Genomic DNA, 19,138 nt, shown 5'->3' with positions numbered 1-19,138 from the left:
TCAGTGTGTGATATCAGTGTGAGTGTGTGAGTGGGTGTGTCTAATTCAGAATCAGTGCGTGATATCTGTGTGTGTGTGTGTGTGTGTGTGTGTGAGTGGGTGTGTCTAATTCAGAATCAGTGCGTGATATCAGTGTGTGTGTGTGTGTGAGTGGGTGTGTCTAATTCAGAATCAGTGCGTGATATCAGTCTGTGTGTGTGTGTGAGTGTGTGAGTGGGTGTGTCTAATTCAGAATCAGTGCGTGATATCAGTGTGTGTGTGTGAGTGTGTGAGTGGGTGTGTCTAATTCAGAATCAGTGCGTGATATCAGTGTGAGTGTGTGAGTGGGTGTGTCTAATTCAGAATCAGTGTGTGATATCAGTGTGAGTGTGTGAGTGGGTGTGTCTAATTCAGAATCAGTGCGTGATATCAGTGTGTGTGTGTGTGTGTGTGTGAGTGGGTGTGTCTAATTCAGAATCAGTGTGTGATATCAGTGTGAGTGTGTGAGTGGGTGTGTCTAATTCAGAATCAGTGTGTGATATCAGTGTGAGTGTGTGAGTGGGTGTGTCTAATTCAGAATCAGTGCGTGATATCAGTGTGTGTGTGTGTGTGTGTGTGAGTGGGTGTGTCTAATTCAGAATCAGTGTGTGATATCAGTGTGAGTGTGTGAGTGGGTGTGTCTAATTCAGAATCAGTGTGTGATATCAGTGTGAGTGTGTGAGTGGGTGTGTCTAATTCAGAATCAGTGCGTGATATCAGTGTGTGTGTGTGTGTGAGTGTGTGAGTGGGTGTGTCTAATTCAGAATCAGTGCGTGATATCAGTGTGTGTGTGTGAGTGTGTGAGTGGGTGTGTCTAATTCAGAATCAGTGTGTGATATCAGTGTGAGTGTGTGAGTGGGTGTGTCTAATTCAGAATCAGTGCGTGATATCAGTGTGTGTGTGTGTGAGTGTGTGAGTGGGTGTGTCTAATTCAGAATCAGTGTGTGATATCTGTGTTCGTAACCATGGTGAGTGCTGGGCTTGATGTTAAGAGAAGAGTTTGTTTCCAGCAGAAGTTCAGGAAGGACCCGTACGTCACCACGCTGGGAGGTTTCTCCAAAGTCACCAACTACATCTTCGATGCTTTCCGGGGGACCGAGGAGCAGCACCAGCGCCCCCCGGAGGAGGTGGCCGACCTGCTCAGTGAGGTCATCCCGGGACTGGAGATCAACCAGCAGGAGGAGCCCGGCTTTGAGGTTATCACCAGGGTGAGACACAGCACCACACCATCATTATTACTATAATTATTATTATTATTACTATCATTACTATTATTATTATTATTATTATTATTACTATAATTATTATTATTATTATTATTACTATAATTATTATTATTATTATTACTATCATTACTATTATTATTATTATTATTATTACTATCATTATTATTATTATTATTATTATTATTATTACTATCATTACTATTATTATTATTATTATTATTATTACTGGCTTCCTGTCTGTCTCTTTTACCTGTCTCTCTGTCCCCTCCCTCTCAGATGGACCTGGGTCCGAGGCCGGAGGTCTCAAGGCGGCCCCCCCTGTCAGCAGAGGACTGGACCAAACACCAGGATCCAGAGGGGAGGATGACCAGCATCTCAAAGCTCAAAAAGCTCATCTTCAAAGGGGTCAGTGGTCTTCATTAGTCCGCCTCTGTGTCAGTCTCAAGTTCAGATCAAGTCTCATCGTCTCTGTCTCATCGTCTCTGTCTCATCGTCTCTGTCTCATCGTCTCTGTCTCATTCTGTCTCATTGTCTCTGTCTCATCGTCTCTGTCTCATTGTCTCTGTCTCATCGTCTCTGTCTCATCGTCTCTGTCTCATTCTGTCTCATTGTCTCTGTCTCATCGTCTCTGTCTCATTGTCTCTGTCTCATCGTCTGTCTCATTCTGTCTCATCGTCTCTGTCTCATTGTCTCTGTCTCATCGTCTCTGTCTCATTGTCTCTGTCTCATCGTCTCTGTCTCATCGTCTCTGTCTCATTCTGTCTCATTGTCTCTGTCTCATCGTCTCTGTCTCATTGTCTCTGTCTCATCGTCTGTCTCATTCTGTCTCATTGTCTCTGTCTCATCGTCTCTGTCTCATTGTCTCTGTCTCATCGTCTCTGTCTCATCGTCTCTGTCTCATTCTGTCTCATTGTCTCTGTCTCATCGTCTCTGTCTCATTGTCTCTGTCTCATCGTCTGTCTCATTCTGTCTCATCGTCTCTGTCTCATTCTGTCTCATTGTCTCTGTCTCATCGTCTCTGTCTCATTGTCTCTGTCTCATCGTCTCTGTCTCATTCTGTCTCATTGTCTCTGTCTCATCGTCTCTGTCTCATTCTGTCTCATCGTCTCTGTCTCATCGTCTCTGTCTCATCGTCTCCTCCCCTGCAGGGACTGTGTCACGCGGTGAGGAAAGAAGCCTGGAAGTTCCTGTTGGGATATTTCCCGTGGGACAGCACGCTGGAGCAGAGGAAGGTCCTGCAGAGAGACAAAACGTGAGTTCACCAGCAGAACTCCTCTCATCTCTAGAAGACTTCACTGTGACCTCCTTAGAGAAGACTAAACTCAGCACACTGATCACTTATGAAACTAATTATTAGTACACGTTGAAGGAGTTTCAGCCCTGGTTGGAGATGTTTAAATACTCTAATAAGTTGATGTGTAGTATGTTTCTATAGAGATGAATACTACAGTTAATATGTGTATGTTTCTATAGAGATGAATACTACAGTTAATATGTGTATGTTTCTATAGCGATGAATACTACAGTTAATATGTGTATATTTCTACAGAGGTGAATACTACAGTTAATATGTGTATGTTTCTATAGACATGAATACTACAGTTAATATGTGTATATTTCTACAGAGATGAATACTACAGTTAATATGTGTATTTCTACAGAGATGAATACTACAGAATACTACAGTTAATGTGTATATTTCTGAATACTACAGATGAATAATACTACAGTTAATATGTGTATATTTCTACAGAGATGAATACTACAGTTAATATGTGTATATTTCTACAGAGATGAATACTACAGTTAATATGTGTATGTTTCTACAGAGATGAATACTACAGTTAATATGTGTATGTTTCTACAGAGATGAATACTACAGTTAATATGTGTATATTTCTACAGAGATGAATACTACAGTTAATATGTGTATATTTCTACAGAGATGAATACTACAGTTAATATGTGAATATATTTATGTGTATGTTTCTACAGAGATGAATACTACAGTTAATATGTGTATATTTCTACAGAGATGAATACTACAGTTAATGCAGTGGAAGTTTCTACAGGAGATGAATACTACAGGAGTTAATATGGGTCCCTTTAGACTGATGTTTCCCTTTAGAGATGAATAGAGACTACAGGAGTTAATAGGTGGGTCCCTTTAGACTGAGAGACTATATTTCCCTTTACAGAGATGGAATACCCTTTAGACCAGGGGTCAGGATGAAGCTGCAGGACCACATGAAGTCTGTTCTAAAAAGAAAATTGAATATTGAATTATCAGGTTAAGTCATTGTTGATAATTATTGGAAAATCATTAACATGACCAGACTAAATGAGTCTCATTAATCATTAATCATATATAACTAAAGAAACTAGCAAATTTGTTATTTCAGAAGAGTCTGATGACTCAATACCCATAAAGGTCTCAGGGTTGGTGACCCCTTTTAGACTGAGAGACTACAGGAGTCTGATAGGTGGGTCCCTCATTAACAACATCATCTGATCGGCAGTAGAGCTGCAACTACACATTCTCACCGGGTATTATCTGCTGGATGAATGGATCAGTAGTTTGGTCTCTAAAATATGGATCAGTTTTTCCCAAAGTCCAAGATGACGTCCACAAATGTCTCGTTCTGTCCTCACCTCAAAGATCTTCAGTGTCCTGTCTCAGAGGAGAGAAGACACTGCAACATATTCACATTTAACAATCTGACATCACACTAGTTTACCTGTTTTATCCTAGAAAATGACTCAAACTGATTCATGGATTATCTGAATAGTTGCAGATTCATTTAATAGTCAATAACTGATCTATTAATCTTTGCTGTTGACTGTAAACTGCAGTGAAGCTCAGAGAGAAGATCTAGTTCATGCTGAGGATATTGGAACGGGGAGGTCCGAGCTTTCTCCTCGCTGCTGTCTCACCAAATGTTTGCTCTTGGGGGGAATTGTTGGGGCTCTGTAAATTATAGAGCAGTGGTTCTTCAACGTATCCCTCAAAGCAACAAAAACCTTAGAAAACAACAACAAAAACCCACAAAAAACCTTGATAAAACCCCTCACAAAATGGCATCAAAAACCTTGAATAAAAGCACAAAAAAAACATTAAATAAACTGCACAAAAAAAGGACAAAAACCTCTGTTGTTGTGACTTGTCCAGTTGGTGCTGTTTGGTTTATAACTGTCAAGGCATTATGTATTCATGTCTGCAGCTGGATGGGACCATAAAGTTTATCATATAAATAAAAAGTGTCACCCACTCTGGCTCTGTGTGCTTTTCTCTGTTTTAAAGATAACGTTTCGGCCCTTCGGCCTCCTTCAGATGGAAGGAGGGATTGCTGATTCTGAAGAAGGCCCGAAACGTTATCTAAACAAAACAGAGAAAAGCACACAGAGGCTTCCCAACCTGCAGACCCTGTCTGACCTCTGACCTTTGCTTCACACCAAGAAAACTCCCCAAAAACCTATTAGACCTTTTATTTCCTTGGTCCAGACTTTAAGAGATAACTCCTGTTAGGATCTGATCCTCTCTGACTTTCACACCGTCTGCTGTCTTCAGAGAAAGACGTGAACCGGACGGACAGAACCAACAGGTTCTACGAAGGCATGGACAACCCGGGTCTGGTGCTGCTGCACGACATCCTGATGACCTACTGCATGTACGACTTCGACCTGGGTGAGTCCACAGAACTACTTCTCCTGGGGGTCTGTTGTTAGGGTGAGCAGTGGGCCGGTCCACAGAACCACTTCTCCTAGGGGTCTGTTGTTAGGGTGAGCAGTGGGCCGGTCCATAGAACCACTTCTCCTGGGGGTCTGTTGTTATGGTGAGCAGTGGGCCGGTCCATAGAACCACTTCTCCTGGGGGTCTGTTGTTAGGGTGAGCAGTGGGCCGATCCACAGAACCACTTCTCCTGGGGGACTGTTGTTAGGGTGAGCAGTGGGCCGGTCCATAGAACCACTTCTCCTGGGGGTCTGTTGTTAGGGTGAGCAGTGGGCCGGTCCACAGAACCACTTCTCCTGGGGGTCTGTCGTTAGGGTGAGCAGTGGGCCGGTCCACAGAACAACTTCTCCTGGGGGTCTGTCGTTAGGGTGAGCAGTGGGCCGGTCCACAGAACCACTTCTCCTGGGGGTCTGTCATTAGGGTGAGCAGTGGGCCGGTCCACAGAACAACTTCTCCTGGGGGTCTGTCGTTAGGGTGAGCAGTGGGCCGGTCCACAGAACCACTTCTCCTGGGGGTCTGTTGTTAGGGTGAGCAGTGGGCCGGTCCACAGAACCACTTCTCCTGGGGGTCTGTCGTTAGGGTGAGCAGTGGGCCGGTCCATAGAACCACTTCTCCTGGGGGTCTGTCGTTAGGGTGAGCAGTGAGCCCTTTAGTAGTCGTTAATATTTCCTTTTGTTTTGGCTGATTGGTAGTGGGCGGGGCTTATCAATAACCACTCATTTTTTTTGGCTGATTGGTAGATTGAGTCTTATCAATAACCACTCATGTGTGTGTGTGTGTGTGTGTGTGTGTGTGTGTGTGTGTGTGTGTGTGTGTGTGTGTGTGTGTGTGTCTGTGTGTGTGTGTGTGTGTGTGTGTGTGTGTGTCTCTGTGTGTGTGTGTGTGTCTGTGTGTGTGTGTGTGTGTGTGTCTCTGTCTCTGTCTCTGTCTCTGTGTGTGTGTGTGTGTGTGTGTGTGTGTGTGTGTGTGTGTGTGTGTGTGTGTGTGTGTGTGTGTGTGTGTGTGTGTGTGTGTGTGTGTGTCTCTGTGTGTGTGTGTGTGTCTCTGTCTCTGTCTGTGTGTGTGTGTGTGTGTGTGTGTGTGTGTGTGTGTGTGTGTTATGTTCAGGGGATGAGTGACCTGCTGTCTCCAATCCTCTACGTGATGGAGAACGAGGTGGACGCTTTTTGGTGTTTTGTCTCCTTCATGGATCAGATGGTGAGTCCATCAGCTGCTGGCTGCCTGCTTACAATCAAACTATATACAGTATATATAAATATATATACGTATATGTGTATAAGCTGTATAAGTTAGTGTTGTTTTGCAGCACCAGAACTTTGAGGAGCAGATGCAGGGCATGAAGACTCAGCTGATCCAGCTCAGCACTCTCCTCAGACTGCTGGACCTCACCTTCTGGAACTACCTCGGTACGTAGACTCACCCCTCGGGAACTACCTCGGTACGTAGACTCATCCCTCTGGAACTACCTCGATACGTAGACTTATCCCTCGGGAACTACCTCGGTACGTAGACTCATCCCTCTGGAACTACCTCGGTACGTAGACTTATCCCTCGGGAACTACCTCGCACGTAGACTCATCCCTCTGGAACTACCTCGCACGTAGACTCACCCCTCGGGAACTACCTCGGCGTAGACTCATCCCTCGGGAACTACCTCGGTACGTAGACTCATCCCTCAGGAACTACCTCGGTACGTAGACTCATCCCTCTGGAACTACCTCGCACGTGGACTCCCCCTCGGGAACTACCTCGATGCGTGGACTCCCCCCTCGGGAACTATCTCGGTACGTAGACTTATCCCTCTGGAACTACCTCGGTACGTAGACTCACCCCTCGGGAACTACCTCGGTACGTAGACTCACCCCTCGGGAACTACCTCGGTACGTAGACTCACCCCTCGGGAACTACCTCGGTACGTAGACTCATCCCTCGGGAACTACCTCGGTACTTAGACTCATCCCTCTGGAACTACCTCGGTACGTAGACTCATCCCTCGGGAACTACCTCGGTACGTAGACTCATCCCTCGGGAACTACCTCGGTATGTAGACTCATCCCTCGGGAACTAGACTCACCCCTCGGGAACTACCTCGGTACGTAGACTCACCCCTCGGGAACTACCTCGGTACGTAAACTCATCCCTCTGGAACTACCTCGGTACGTAGACTCACCCCTCGGGAACTACCTTGGTACGTAGACTCATCCCTCTGGAACTACCTCGGTACGTAGACTCATCCCTCGGGATCTACTTCGGTACGTAGACTCATCCCTCGGGAACTACCTCGGTACGTAGACTCACCCCTCGGGAACTACCTCGGTACGTAGACTCATCCCTCTGGAACTACCTCGGTACGTAGACTCATCCCTCGGGATCTACTTCGGTACGTAGACTCATCCCTCGGGAACTACCTCGGTACCTAGACTCACCCCTCGGGAACTACCTCGGTACGTAGACTCACCCCTCGGGAAGTACCTTGGTATGTAGACTCACCCCTCGGGAACTACCTCGGTACGTAGACTCACCCCTCTGGAACTACCTCGGTACGTAGACTCGTCCCTCTGGAACTACTTCGGTACGTAGACTCATGCGTGTGCATGATCACAGAAGGCTTGTATCATGTGGACACGCCAACAGTTTTGTTGCCTGGTGAGCCCGTCCTGATCTGGCGAGCTCCAGTTTTCTACTCGCAGATCAGTCTGGCATCTTGAGATAGAGAAAATTTGGAGCCAATTGACCGGATGAGATGAGCGTAGCTATCGCACAAGATTTACCTGAATTAGAAAGTATTCCTTCATTGAAAGAAGAGCAAAAAACGGCACTGGAGACTTTTTTCGGAGGAAAAGATGTTTTTGCTCTTCTCCCGACTGGTTTCGGCAAGAGTTTGATCTGATTGGTTGATTTGGCCCGTCTATCACCAACTATAGGTGGTGATAGACAGATGGTTTATCCAATCAACTAACCAGGATTTTCGCCCCTTCCCAAAAGTTCTCCAACGGAAAGTTCCCAGATGGATATTCCGAGCAAATGCGATCCATGTGGAGCAGTTGGGTTAACAGTTTTGTTGTCATTACTTAGAATTCCTCATGGGGGAGACAGAAACAACACACTACAGCTTTAACGTCTGTGTTGGTGTGTTTTCTTTGCAGAGTCTCAGGATTCAGGATATCTGTATTTCTGTTTCCGCTGGTTGTTGATCCGATTCAAGAGAGAGCTCAGCTTCCAGGACGTCCTGCGGCTCTGGGAGGTGAGTCATCAGCAGCAGTGAACCAATCAGGGCTCAGTCTGGCTGTGGAGAAAAACGTCTGAGAGGAGGTATCTGTAAAGAGGGAGCTGTAACCCTAACCCAGCTTATCAGAGGAGTTATGGTATTCTTCGGTAGCCTGAGTAACTTTAACCGATGTTCATGTGAAATCTCAAAGACAGCCTGATGCTTTGTTCATAGACTATTTGTGGCTGTTTGCACTTTGACCTTTCCATTCCTGTCGATAAAGTATAATAGGGTCAATCCTGTATTGTGCATACACTTGTAGCTGTTATGTATCTTTGTAAGTCGCAAGTGCACAACCAAGGCCACGGTAGTTGGCCTTTGGATTCAAACTATACCCTGGCCATAATTCCTCCGTTCAGTTAGGCCTAAGAGACGCACCGCAAGCTTCCATCGTTACCCGTTGTGCCAGCAGTGTGTTGGCATTTGAACAGAGTGCTGTTTGTCCCCGGTGTGTGCAGACTGTAGTTACCGTTTTGCCTGAGGCCTCTTGGAGGAGCAACACTTAGGTTTTAGTTTGTGATCTCTCTGCAGGGGAAACAGTCTCTAACATGTTCTGTTTGAGCTTCAACTTTACTCTGAAAACAAAACACATTAATGGCCTCCAACGTTTATATTTGTCCTATGAATCTTTGAGTAAACATGTACTAAACATGAGTTGAATTTGCACCATATAGCACCGCATAGTATAGTATATAGCATAGTATAGTATATAGCATGTATAGTATTTAGCATAGTATACAGTAGTTTATAGCATGTAAAGTATTTAGCATAGTATACAGTAGTTTATAGCATGTATAGTATTTAGCATAGTATAGTATATAGCATAGTATAGTATATACTATCAGGGGAGCCCATGTGTTATTAAGGGGAGTAGTTGGCCCCCTGGTTGGACCACTGCCTGAGATGACCCTGTTCCTCTTCCTGTAGGTGATGTGGACCGGGCTGCCCTGTCAGAACTTCCACCTGCTGGTCTGCTGCTCCATCCTGGACTCTGAGAAACAGAAGATCATGGAGGAGAACTACGGCTTCAATGAGATCCTCAAGGTGAGACCACACTGCTGACTCTGCTCATCAGGTTCAACACTAAAGGCCTCTTTACAGAGATCAGACTTGTGGGGGTGTTTTGAGGGGGGGGGTGAGAGTCCCCTACAGGAAACATCACTGCCTCTATCTCTGCCACAAGAAAGATTTAAAACAGGAAACCCAAGCTCTGAACTGTTTCCTCAGTCCCTCCGTCTCTTTTTTTCTTCTCGTTTTCTCTGTCCTGTGAAATGAAGTGCGCTTAGAAACGTCCAGATCTATAAACACAAGACATCTTTAAGTGTCTTTTAGAGACTCTGCTGGATACTGGATTTATTTATACTCTAACATAACGTTCACCGCTTTTAACCATATCCAGACTCATCCATCTGACACCCTTTCAGGTCTTTTTATGGCCAATTGCAAACAGAATTAATTTACACACATCTAATGATCTACGTGTGAGTTTTCATACATGTACCTGGACATTTACGTGTGTGTGTGTGTGTGTGTGTGTGTGTGTGTGTGTGTGTGTGTGTGTGTGTGTGTGTGTGTGTGTGTGTGTGTGTGTGTGTGTGTGTGTGTGTGTGTGTGTGTGTGTGTGTGTGTGTGTGTGTGTGTGTGTGTGTGTGTGTGTGTGTGTGTCTCGTTGCAGCACATTAACGAGCTGTCGATGAAGCTGGACGTAGAAGAGATTCTTCAGAAAGCTGAAGGCATCAGTCAGCAGATACAGAGCTGTAAGGTACGTTCAACACCTCTCTTTATCAAACACAACCGAAGAAACCGCTGGGGCGCCAAAACAAACACTGGGAAATAACGGAAATAGTTTGACTCCATTGTGCTACTAACAAGCTAACGTTAGCTCGTCTCTCAGATCTGGCTGAGACGCTGATATGTTGGTAACATTACTTAGTAAATCCTTCATTTCTCAGGTTTAATATCCACACTGATTTGACTATTATATGGCCATATGTTGGCATTAAACTTCATCCTAAGTCTTCCATTTACAGAGAAATCCTATCCAACATGGAAACATGTAACCCCCCTTAGGACAAAAGAAACTCCTTCTTTATAATCAACATTACATTTACATTTATTTCCTATTTTATTCATATACATTACGCTACTTTTGTGAACCCAAAACTTTTGTAAACTCATTTCAAGCACCAAAACAATTGAGTGTAGGTAGGTTTTCACAAGAGAGAAATATTTCCATTTTAGGGCCAAATTATCTCTTCACACGTTGCTCTGAAACCTTTTTGGGCGCCACTTTACAGAAAGCTGAGTGGCTCCGTTATATTTAAGGACCTTAAAGGAGGTACCTCAGACCTCCGAGGGTTAAAGGTGCAGTGTGTAAACTGTGTGTTGATTCTCCTCAGGACCTTCCTCCGTCCATCAGCAGCATCCTGGGTCTGGAGCCGGATCTCTGTGGTTCTGACCCGACACATTCTGGAGCTTCTCCGCCTCTCAGACCGCGGCCGCCCCTTCGGAGACCGGACACTCGCACCTCCACCTCCACCTCCACCTCCAACGGACTGTTGAGAGCCAGCAGCGCTCACAACGGCTGCACCGTGGCCTTCTCATCCTAGTGCACAGGCTGACTCAGAGTCTGGTCCTAGTGCACAGGCTGACTCAGAGTCTGGTCCTAGTGCACAGGCTGACTCAGAGTCTGGTCCTAGTGCACAGGCTGACTCAGAGTCTGGTCCTAGTGCACAGGCGGACTCAGAGTCTGGTCCTAGTGCACAGGCTGACTCAGAGTCTGGTCCTAGTGCACAGGCTGACTCAGAGTCTGGTCCTAGTGCACAGGCTGACTCAGAGTCTGGTCCTAGTGCACAGGCTGACTCAGAGTCTGGTCCTAGTGCACAGGCTGACTCAGAGTCTGGTCCTAGTGCACAGGCTGACTCAGAGTCTGGTCCTAGTGCACAGACGGACTCAGAGTCTGGTCCTAGTGCACAGGCTGACGACTCAGAGTCTGGTCCTAGTGCACAGGCTGACTCAGAGTCTGGTCCTAGTGCACAGGCTGACGACTCAGAGTCTGGTCCTAGTGCACAGGCTGACTCAGAGTCTGGTCCTAGTGCACAGGCTGACTCAGAGTCTGGTCCTAGTGCACAGACGGACTCAGAGAGACCCAGACTCTTATTTTTGTAATTTCCTGTTCCATGTTTGTCTCTTTCCTTCAGATCTCAGTCATTCCTTCTCTGCTGTTTGCTAACGCTGCGTTCACATGACTCTTTCATTTCTATCAAAGAAATGAGGGTTACCCTTTACTTAAAGGTATCTACGTAAGAGCTTCATGTCACTCTGATGTAGATACCTTCAAGTAAAATGTTATGAAATGAGAATATTTTATAGTTTCTTCACTGAAGACTCTTTCCTGATCTACGTTCTTCCTTCTGTCTTCTTTACATCCTTCCCTTCTCTTCTCTCATTTAAAGGTCCCATGGCATCAAAATGTCACTTTATGATGTTTTTTAACATTAATATGAGTTCCCCCAGCCTGCCTATGGTCCCCCAGTGGCTAGAAATGGTGATAGGTGTAAACAGAGCCCTGGGTATCCTGCTCTGCCTTTGAGAAAATGAAAGCTCAGATGGACCAATCAGGAATCTTCTCTTTATGACATCATAATGAGCAAGGTTACATCCCCTTTCTCTGCTTTGCCCACACAGAGAATTTGGCTTTGGGAAAGAGACTTCAGATACAGTATTAGGGGACCACTAAGGCCTATATAAAAGAGACTTCAGATACAGTATTAGGGGACCACTAAGGCCTATATAAAAGAGACTTTAAGTATGTAAGGAGGGAAGCCGATGAAAGGAAGTATGTAGGGAAGGAGGAAGGAAGGATTGAGTTTCCTGACCCAGAGGAGAGAAGAAAGTATCGAATATATGAAGTCCAGAGAGAGAGAAGCAGTGTGATGTTTTCTGATCAGGACATCCATGTTTTTATAGATCTACTCTGAAAGCAGCACTTTGTTTTGAAGAAGTTGTACATTAAAGGATAAGTTTGATTTTATCACAACTTCCTTCTTGTTTCCGCAGCATCGTACCAAAGTTCATCCACATTTAAACCATCACAACATTTTAACGGCACCACCGAAACGTGACCGACGCTCAGAGAGGGCAAGTCCCGCCCCTTCCTGTGTGGAGGAAGGGGCGGGACTTACACACAGGAAGGGGAGGAGCGTCCCGTGGCTCTTTCACAATAAAAGCCAGTTTTATGACTTAAATGCTGTATGAATGATTAAGAAAACCAAATGTTCTTTTTAAAAGCACCACGAGCGTCTCTCCCAGTCTGACGTGGATCAACTCTTTTATTATCGAAGTTATTTTGGGGGTGAAACGGTGGAAACATGTTTCAGCTGATGTTTTTCATAATAATAAAACCATTCAGGAGCAGTTTCGCTTTTCATTTTTAATGCCGTTAATCAAGTTTCTCATAGTTCCAATCAGAGAATCAGCTGCTCATTACATTCAGACATTTAGAAGATTATACAGGTGTGTGTGTGTGTGTGTGTGTGTGTGTGTGTGTGTGTGTGTGTGTGTGTGTGTGTGTGTGTGTGTGTGTGTGTGTGTGTGTGTGTGTGTGTGAATTATTTGCTTATTGTTCATTCATTTTTTCATTTTTTCCCGTGGACGTGCAGAAGGTTAACTAACAGATATGATGATCAGACATTAAGTTATTTTCTTTATCTACAAGGTTTCTGTTTAAATATGCAAATGAGGCGTTCTCTAACGCTAGCTTTTGGTGAATTTAGGAGAAATCTACAGACAGAGTGTGGTTACATAAATGATTTCTTTCCACCAGTGTGACCGATACGACGGTGTATTAGGGCCTTCAGAGGAAACAAGCCGGGGGACAATTCAATTCAGTTTTATTTATAGTATCAAATCCTAACGCGAGTTATCTCGAGACACTTTACAGAGTAGGTCTAGACCACATTCTATAATTTACAAAGCCCCAACAATTCAACATTATTATTATTACTACAGGTTAGACACCGTACGGAGGAACCAGTACGCCACTTCCCATCAAACCCCCACCCACCCACAAACCAACCCAGCACAGGTCCAGCAAGAGAACACACATCAGTGCACACTGACCCAACACACACCAATCAGGGGACACACCAACCACAAGACAAAAGTTTAAAAAAGAAAAAGGGTGGGAGGCAGGAGCTCAGTCCTCCAAATCAACCAGTCTCCCAGCAGGACCCCGGTCTCAAAGCAGGACCCCGGTCTCCCAGCAGGACCGGTCTCCCAGCAGGACCGGTCTCCGAGCAGGACCAGTCTCCCAGCAGGACCGGTCTCAAAGCAGGACCCCGGTCTCCCAGCAGGACCCCGGTCTCAAAGCAGGACCCCGGTCTCAAAGCAGGATCCCGGTCTCCCAGCAGGACCGGTCTCCCAGCAGGACTGGTCTACCAGCAGGACCCCGGTCTCAGAGCAGAACCGGTCTCCCAGCAGGACCGGTCTACCAGCAGGACCCCGGTCTCAGAGCAGAACCGGTCTCCCAGCAGGACCCCGGTCTCCCAGCAGGACCAGTCTCCCAGCAGGACCCCGGTCTCCCAGCAGGACCGGTCTCCGAGCTAGCAGAGATGTAAATGCCAGAGCCCGCCTCAGTGCAACAGGGAGGCCAGTGTCAGGGGAAATGCCACAAATGGCTGGTAAGGGGTTAGGGGGATAATGTGCCCGTAGGCTCTACTCAAGGTGTCAAAAATCCTCCTCCAAAAAGATGTTAGTTATGAGTACAGAACCTATTTGTACTAGTGTAGAAGTTTGGTATCATTTCGGGCATTATTAGTGGGGTAACTTACGAGATACAAACCTGGGTCCATTAGCCCCTACACTAAGCTATTCAGCTGATAACGCTACTCTACGCTAACTCTCCCAATGTTCGACCCAGGTGAGAAAAGCTTCTGGGGGGGTGTGGCTCGAGGTCATTATGCAAAGGACCCTTTGGGCACTTAAGTCACTTTAATATGCTAACTGGTCAGTGCCAACACTGTGCAAGTGCAGTTCCAATAGTGTAATGCAAAGTGGAAATAGTAGTAAAGTAAAGTAAAGTAATCACTTACCACCATTTATCGTGGATTTCTTCTAGAAATGTTTGGAAAATCTTCCATGTGGGACAGGTCATTTGATGTCCACTTAGCTAATAAACTAGCTTTAGCTTATCTGGCGTTTTCTAAACGTTTACTACCGAATTTATGAATGAAATGATACTTAAACAGTCAACAGATGACATTCATGACATTCCTTTTTCAAAAAGCTTTCTTAAGTCTCTTTTACAATATTGTATCAACATGAATAAGAAAAAGCATTCATGTCAGAGGTTTCCTGAATGGTGAACATGACTATTAAGCAGTTTTAGTTTTTATCATTCACCTATGCTTCTAATGCAGATATTTCAAACATTTAACTGCAGCCAAATTACAATAACAAACCCTATTTGTGTATTACTGGGGATTTATAAGTCACATGAACTTGGAAATTAAATGTGTATCTATTGGCTTCACAATTCCCTTAAACATGAAATATCAGTGTTTCACAAACCCAAATATGTCCTCACAAGTAGCATAAAATCAGCTCTGCCCAAAATATAGCTTTAGACTAAATCTCAACAGATTGATCTGTTCCTTGAAGTATTGGTGGGAGACCCTTTATTACCAGGTCTGTAGGACCTTAGGAAGACATGTCCTCATCTTTCACCTTTCTTTCATAAGTCCTGACATATAATGAGTGTGTGTCTGTCTGTCTGTCTGTCTGTGTGTCTGAATGTGTCTGAGTGTGTGTGTGTGTGTGTGTGTCTGAGTGTGTGTCTGTCTGTCTGTGTGTATGTCTGTTTTTATGTTTCTGTGTGTGTGTGTTTTTATGGTTCTCTCTGTCATGTGTCCGTGGCTGCCTCGCCTCGTTGAGTGACAGTTGCTTCAGCAAGATAAGAGAGAAAGATGGCGGCCGGATCGCTCGCTGCTATCGGCCAATCAGCCGCAGGCGGCACAATTTCCTGCCAAACAGGAAATGAAAGGTGGGCTTGGCGGCGGCTGCTTTGTTGTGGCTCTGATGGAGCTTTATGAACAGATATCAGCTGATATTTCAGGAGGATCCATCCATCACACACATGAAAGACTCTGGGTGACATTTAGAGGAGAGGAGCCAGGCTGACATTTACACCAAACATGTTTATTCTACTGCTGAATATGGATCTGTCTCTGTGCTCTGGCTGATTGTCTGAGATATATATACTGTATATATATATATATACTAGAGCCAGGACTCAATTGAAAAAATTAATCTAATTAATTACAGGCTTTGTAATTAATCAAAATTAATCGCATTTTAATTCCATAAATATTTTACCTGAGAACAGTGAGAAGTAATTTTTTTCACATGGATTTTTAGTATACCATTGAATAATGACTGAATACATAAGCTTAAGCAACACAATATTGTTTATTTTGGTTCAACCAAATCCAGCAGACCAGTGCAATTTTTGCCATTAAGTGTAGCAATAGCATATTTAGAAATATAGTACATTTCAGAAATTCAGGTAGCCTATAGGTAGGTAGACCTTCTGTAAACTATGTTTTTTTTAAGTAAAACACAATACTTTCAAGTACATTCAGACTTAGTTACCCTGGTCCTTAAACCAGTCATCTGGTGGAGTGTAGGTTGGGTGAGGGTCCTTGTACTCGGAGTCGGGCTAACGCTAACGCTAGCTGCTAAATGTTTTGCGTCGAGGTGATACTTGAGGCTTGATGTGCTGCGGTGATATGAGGATTCCTTGTTGCATAGCATGCACACAACCATGCTCTAATCGACGCTTCCCTCCGTTCGTTTTTTATTACAAAATGTCCTCGGAGCCAACCAAAGCTGTCTCATCAGCTTCTTCGTTCATGTTCACTGTGGTTTGTTGTTGTCTGAAGCATTGACATATATAAAAGGTCTGAAGCATTGACATATATAAAAGGTCTGAAGCATTGACGTATATAAAAGGTCTGAAGCATTGACGTATATAAAAGGTCTGAAGCATCGACGTATATAAAAGGTCTGAAGCATCGACGTATATAAAAGGTCTGAAGCATCGACGTATATAAAAGGTCTGAAGCATCGACGTATATAAAAGGTCTGAAGCATCGACGATATAAAAGGTCTGAAGCATCGACGATATAAAAGGTCTGAAGCATCGACGATATAAAAGGTCTGAAGCATCGACGTATATAAAAGGTCTGAAGCATCGACGTATATAAAAGGTCTGAAGCATCGACGTATATAAAAGGTCTGAAGCATCGACGTATATAAAAGGTCTGAAGCATCGACGTATATAAAAGGTCTGAAGCATCGACATATATAAAAGGTCTGAAGCATCGACATATATAAAAGGTCTGAAGCATTGACATATATAAAAGGTCTGAAGCCATGAACGCTAGTTGGTGCTCCAGTATAATCGGTCCGCCGAAACTCATCCAGTGAGAAACGTCCCGCGGTGCAAAAATAAGTGTGATTAAAATGCGTAAACATTTTTTTCACTGATTCATGATTTTCACTTCACTGGGCTTCACGTGGAGCCTAACAGGCCCTAACCCTAACAGGCCCTAACAACCCTCCAGTCCAACGTCCATTTTCCCAACAAAAACAACTACCACCACTTCCACCACTTTGCAATCAGCCCCCACCTCTAAGAAAAGGGACATCCATCTCACAGCAGAAATCCACATACCCTTAACTCAGACAAATCATATTGAGACACCCCCAACCCCATTCATCTTTGGATCCTCTCACAATTCCAATGTTTCTACCCTCACCCATGACATCATTTTCCCTCTCTCCCAAACATCGGTAGGTGCTGCTACTGTCCAGGGGACCTTGTGCTTGGCGGGGTATACCCCGGACACCCAGTCCTCGGTCTGTGATGGAGCGGGAACCCTCATGATGACAAACACTCAGAAGGCTAAAACTGCCCTAATTGAGAAAGTTCAATCTGAACCCTCATCACAACGACCTCCGGTGGCCGCCCCGCCTCACCCTGCTACCCTGGTTTCCGACCACCCTGTAATCCAGACCCCAACTTTCCACCTTCCTACTAGGGCTTCCTATCTATCCACGTCCACACACACTCATAAACCTACATACCATATAGCTCGCCCCACCCGGAAGGTCACAGACTGGTCATTCAGGAGTAATAAATCTGTTCTTATTCTAGGTGACTCAAACATTAACCGCATTCCACCCCACTCCAATTCCAATATTCAACTTGACAGTTATCCAGGGGCTAAATTCTACCATTTCATCGAAATCTGCAAAAAGACCATCCCTAACCCTCACCCCCAAATCGTCATCTTCTCCGTTGGACTCAACAATAAAGACGAAGACCCCAGACAAACTTCATGCAAGCAATTAAGAACCCTCTATAAACAGGCCATAGACACATTCCCGAACGTGGACATCTACTTCCCCATCATAAATCACTCTCCCCATCTCACTAATACACAACAGAAAAACCTCAAACTTATCAACAATACCATAGCAACACACCTCCCCTTCCTAGCTGAAATACCACATGATACATTCATCACACAATCTGACAACATCCATTGGACCACCGACACAGCCCAGACCATCTTTAGTTACTGGTGCCAACAGCTAAATTTATAGATTTTTCTAAAACCAACCCGGCCAATACCACTCCCACACAAGCCAACACAACACCTGACCCCCCACCTGACCCTAATACACACAGGGACCTGGATTGGACCTCTCCTTCAAATATCCTAAATCTATCTAAACTTTTCACCCCATCATCATTACAGCTTTCACTCCTAGAGAGGGGACTCTCCTACATTCCACGGCCACCCCGTTATGACTGGGAGGAACTTCACAGAGACCTTCATAAATACCATAGACGTATCAAACTTATTTGTTATTTCCACCACCATCCCCAATCACGCCCACCTCATCCATTCACCCAACCATCCAATTGGGAACCACTTGATCACCAACTCGACCCTTTGATTAATAAATTCATTAAAAACAATAAACAAACCCTCCGCTCATATCAACCACCACCAGAGATTCCGGACAACTTGTCGGCTGAGGAGCGCAGGGCCCTCTCACAACTCTGTCATAACCCAAATATCATTATTAAACCAGCCGACAAAGGATCTAAAATTATCATCATGGACAGAAACCAATACCTAATTGAAGCTAACAGACAATTATCCAACACTAACCATTATCAATCTATTCAATCAAGCATTCAACCACAAACTCAAATTAAACTCAGGGACATCATCCAATCACTTTACAATAATAAAAATCCTCACTGCCAAACAAAGAGACCATCTTTTTGGACCCCAACACCCACGCCCCAGATTTTTTTATCTTCTGCCTAAAATCCATAAAGAACCCCACACCTGGACCATTCCCTGTGAGGTTCCTCCCGGTAGACCCATAGTTTCAGACTGCAACAGCACTTCCTACAATATCTCTACATACATTGAACACTTCCTAGGTCCCCTCTCCACTCAACATCCCAGCTACATTAAGGACACTTATCATTTCCTAGACATAATTCGACCCATGGTTGTCCCCCAACACTCACACCTTTTCACCATCGACATAGTCTTTACACAAACATTAATACTACAACAGGATTACAGACAGTCAAAACAGTTTTCAAAAAATACCCCAATCCACTAAAACCAGACAAGGAAATCTTACAACTTTTAGAACTCTGCCTTACTAACAACGATTTCGACTTCAATAACAAACATTATCTTCAGATTCATGGGACAGCCATGGGTCAACGTTTTGCACCATCTTACGCCAACATATACATGAGCGAGTGGGAGCGAGAGGCACTTGCCAAATTCCCACACAAAC

General features: G+C 44.7%; 1 protein-coding gene across 1 annotated transcript in view; it reads left to right on the top strand.

Annotated features, from left to right (window-relative positions):
- The window catches only part of tbc1d15 (TBC1 domain family, member 15), a 24,115-nt gene extending 12,365 nt beyond the window's left edge, over positions 1-11,750 (top strand). The window contains exons 7-19 of the mRNA XM_028585295.1: positions 1,032-1,226; positions 1,521-1,649; positions 2,393-2,496; positions 2,680-2,690; positions 3,469-3,496; positions 3,702-3,727; positions 4,813-4,929; positions 6,071-6,171; positions 6,281-6,380; positions 8,121-8,218; positions 9,170-9,286; positions 9,918-10,004; positions 10,642-11,750. Of these exons, the coding sequence (XP_028441096.1) occupies positions 1,032-1,226; positions 1,521-1,649; positions 2,393-2,496; positions 2,680-2,690; positions 3,469-3,496; positions 3,702-3,727; positions 4,813-4,929; positions 6,071-6,171; positions 6,281-6,380; positions 8,121-8,218; positions 9,170-9,286; positions 9,918-10,004; positions 10,642-10,851 (1,323 nt within the window). The 3' untranslated portion in view covers positions 10,852-11,750. The remainder of the gene's footprint in view (positions 1-1,031; positions 1,227-1,520; positions 1,650-2,392; positions 2,497-2,679; positions 2,691-3,468; positions 3,497-3,701; positions 3,728-4,812; positions 4,930-6,070; positions 6,172-6,280; positions 6,381-8,120; positions 8,219-9,169; positions 9,287-9,917; positions 10,005-10,641) is intronic.
- Positions 11,751-19,138: the final 7,388 nt, after the last annotated feature.

Source organism: Perca flavescens, chromosome 8 (genome assembly GCF_004354835.1).
Source record: "Perca flavescens isolate YP-PL-M2 chromosome 8, PFLA_1.0, whole genome shotgun sequence".
Taxonomy (NCBI): Eukaryota; Metazoa; Chordata; class Actinopteri; order Perciformes; family Percidae; genus Perca; species Perca flavescens.
The sequence above is the reverse complement of the archived record's forward strand: the minus strand, read 5'-3'. Positions and strand labels throughout refer to the sequence as shown.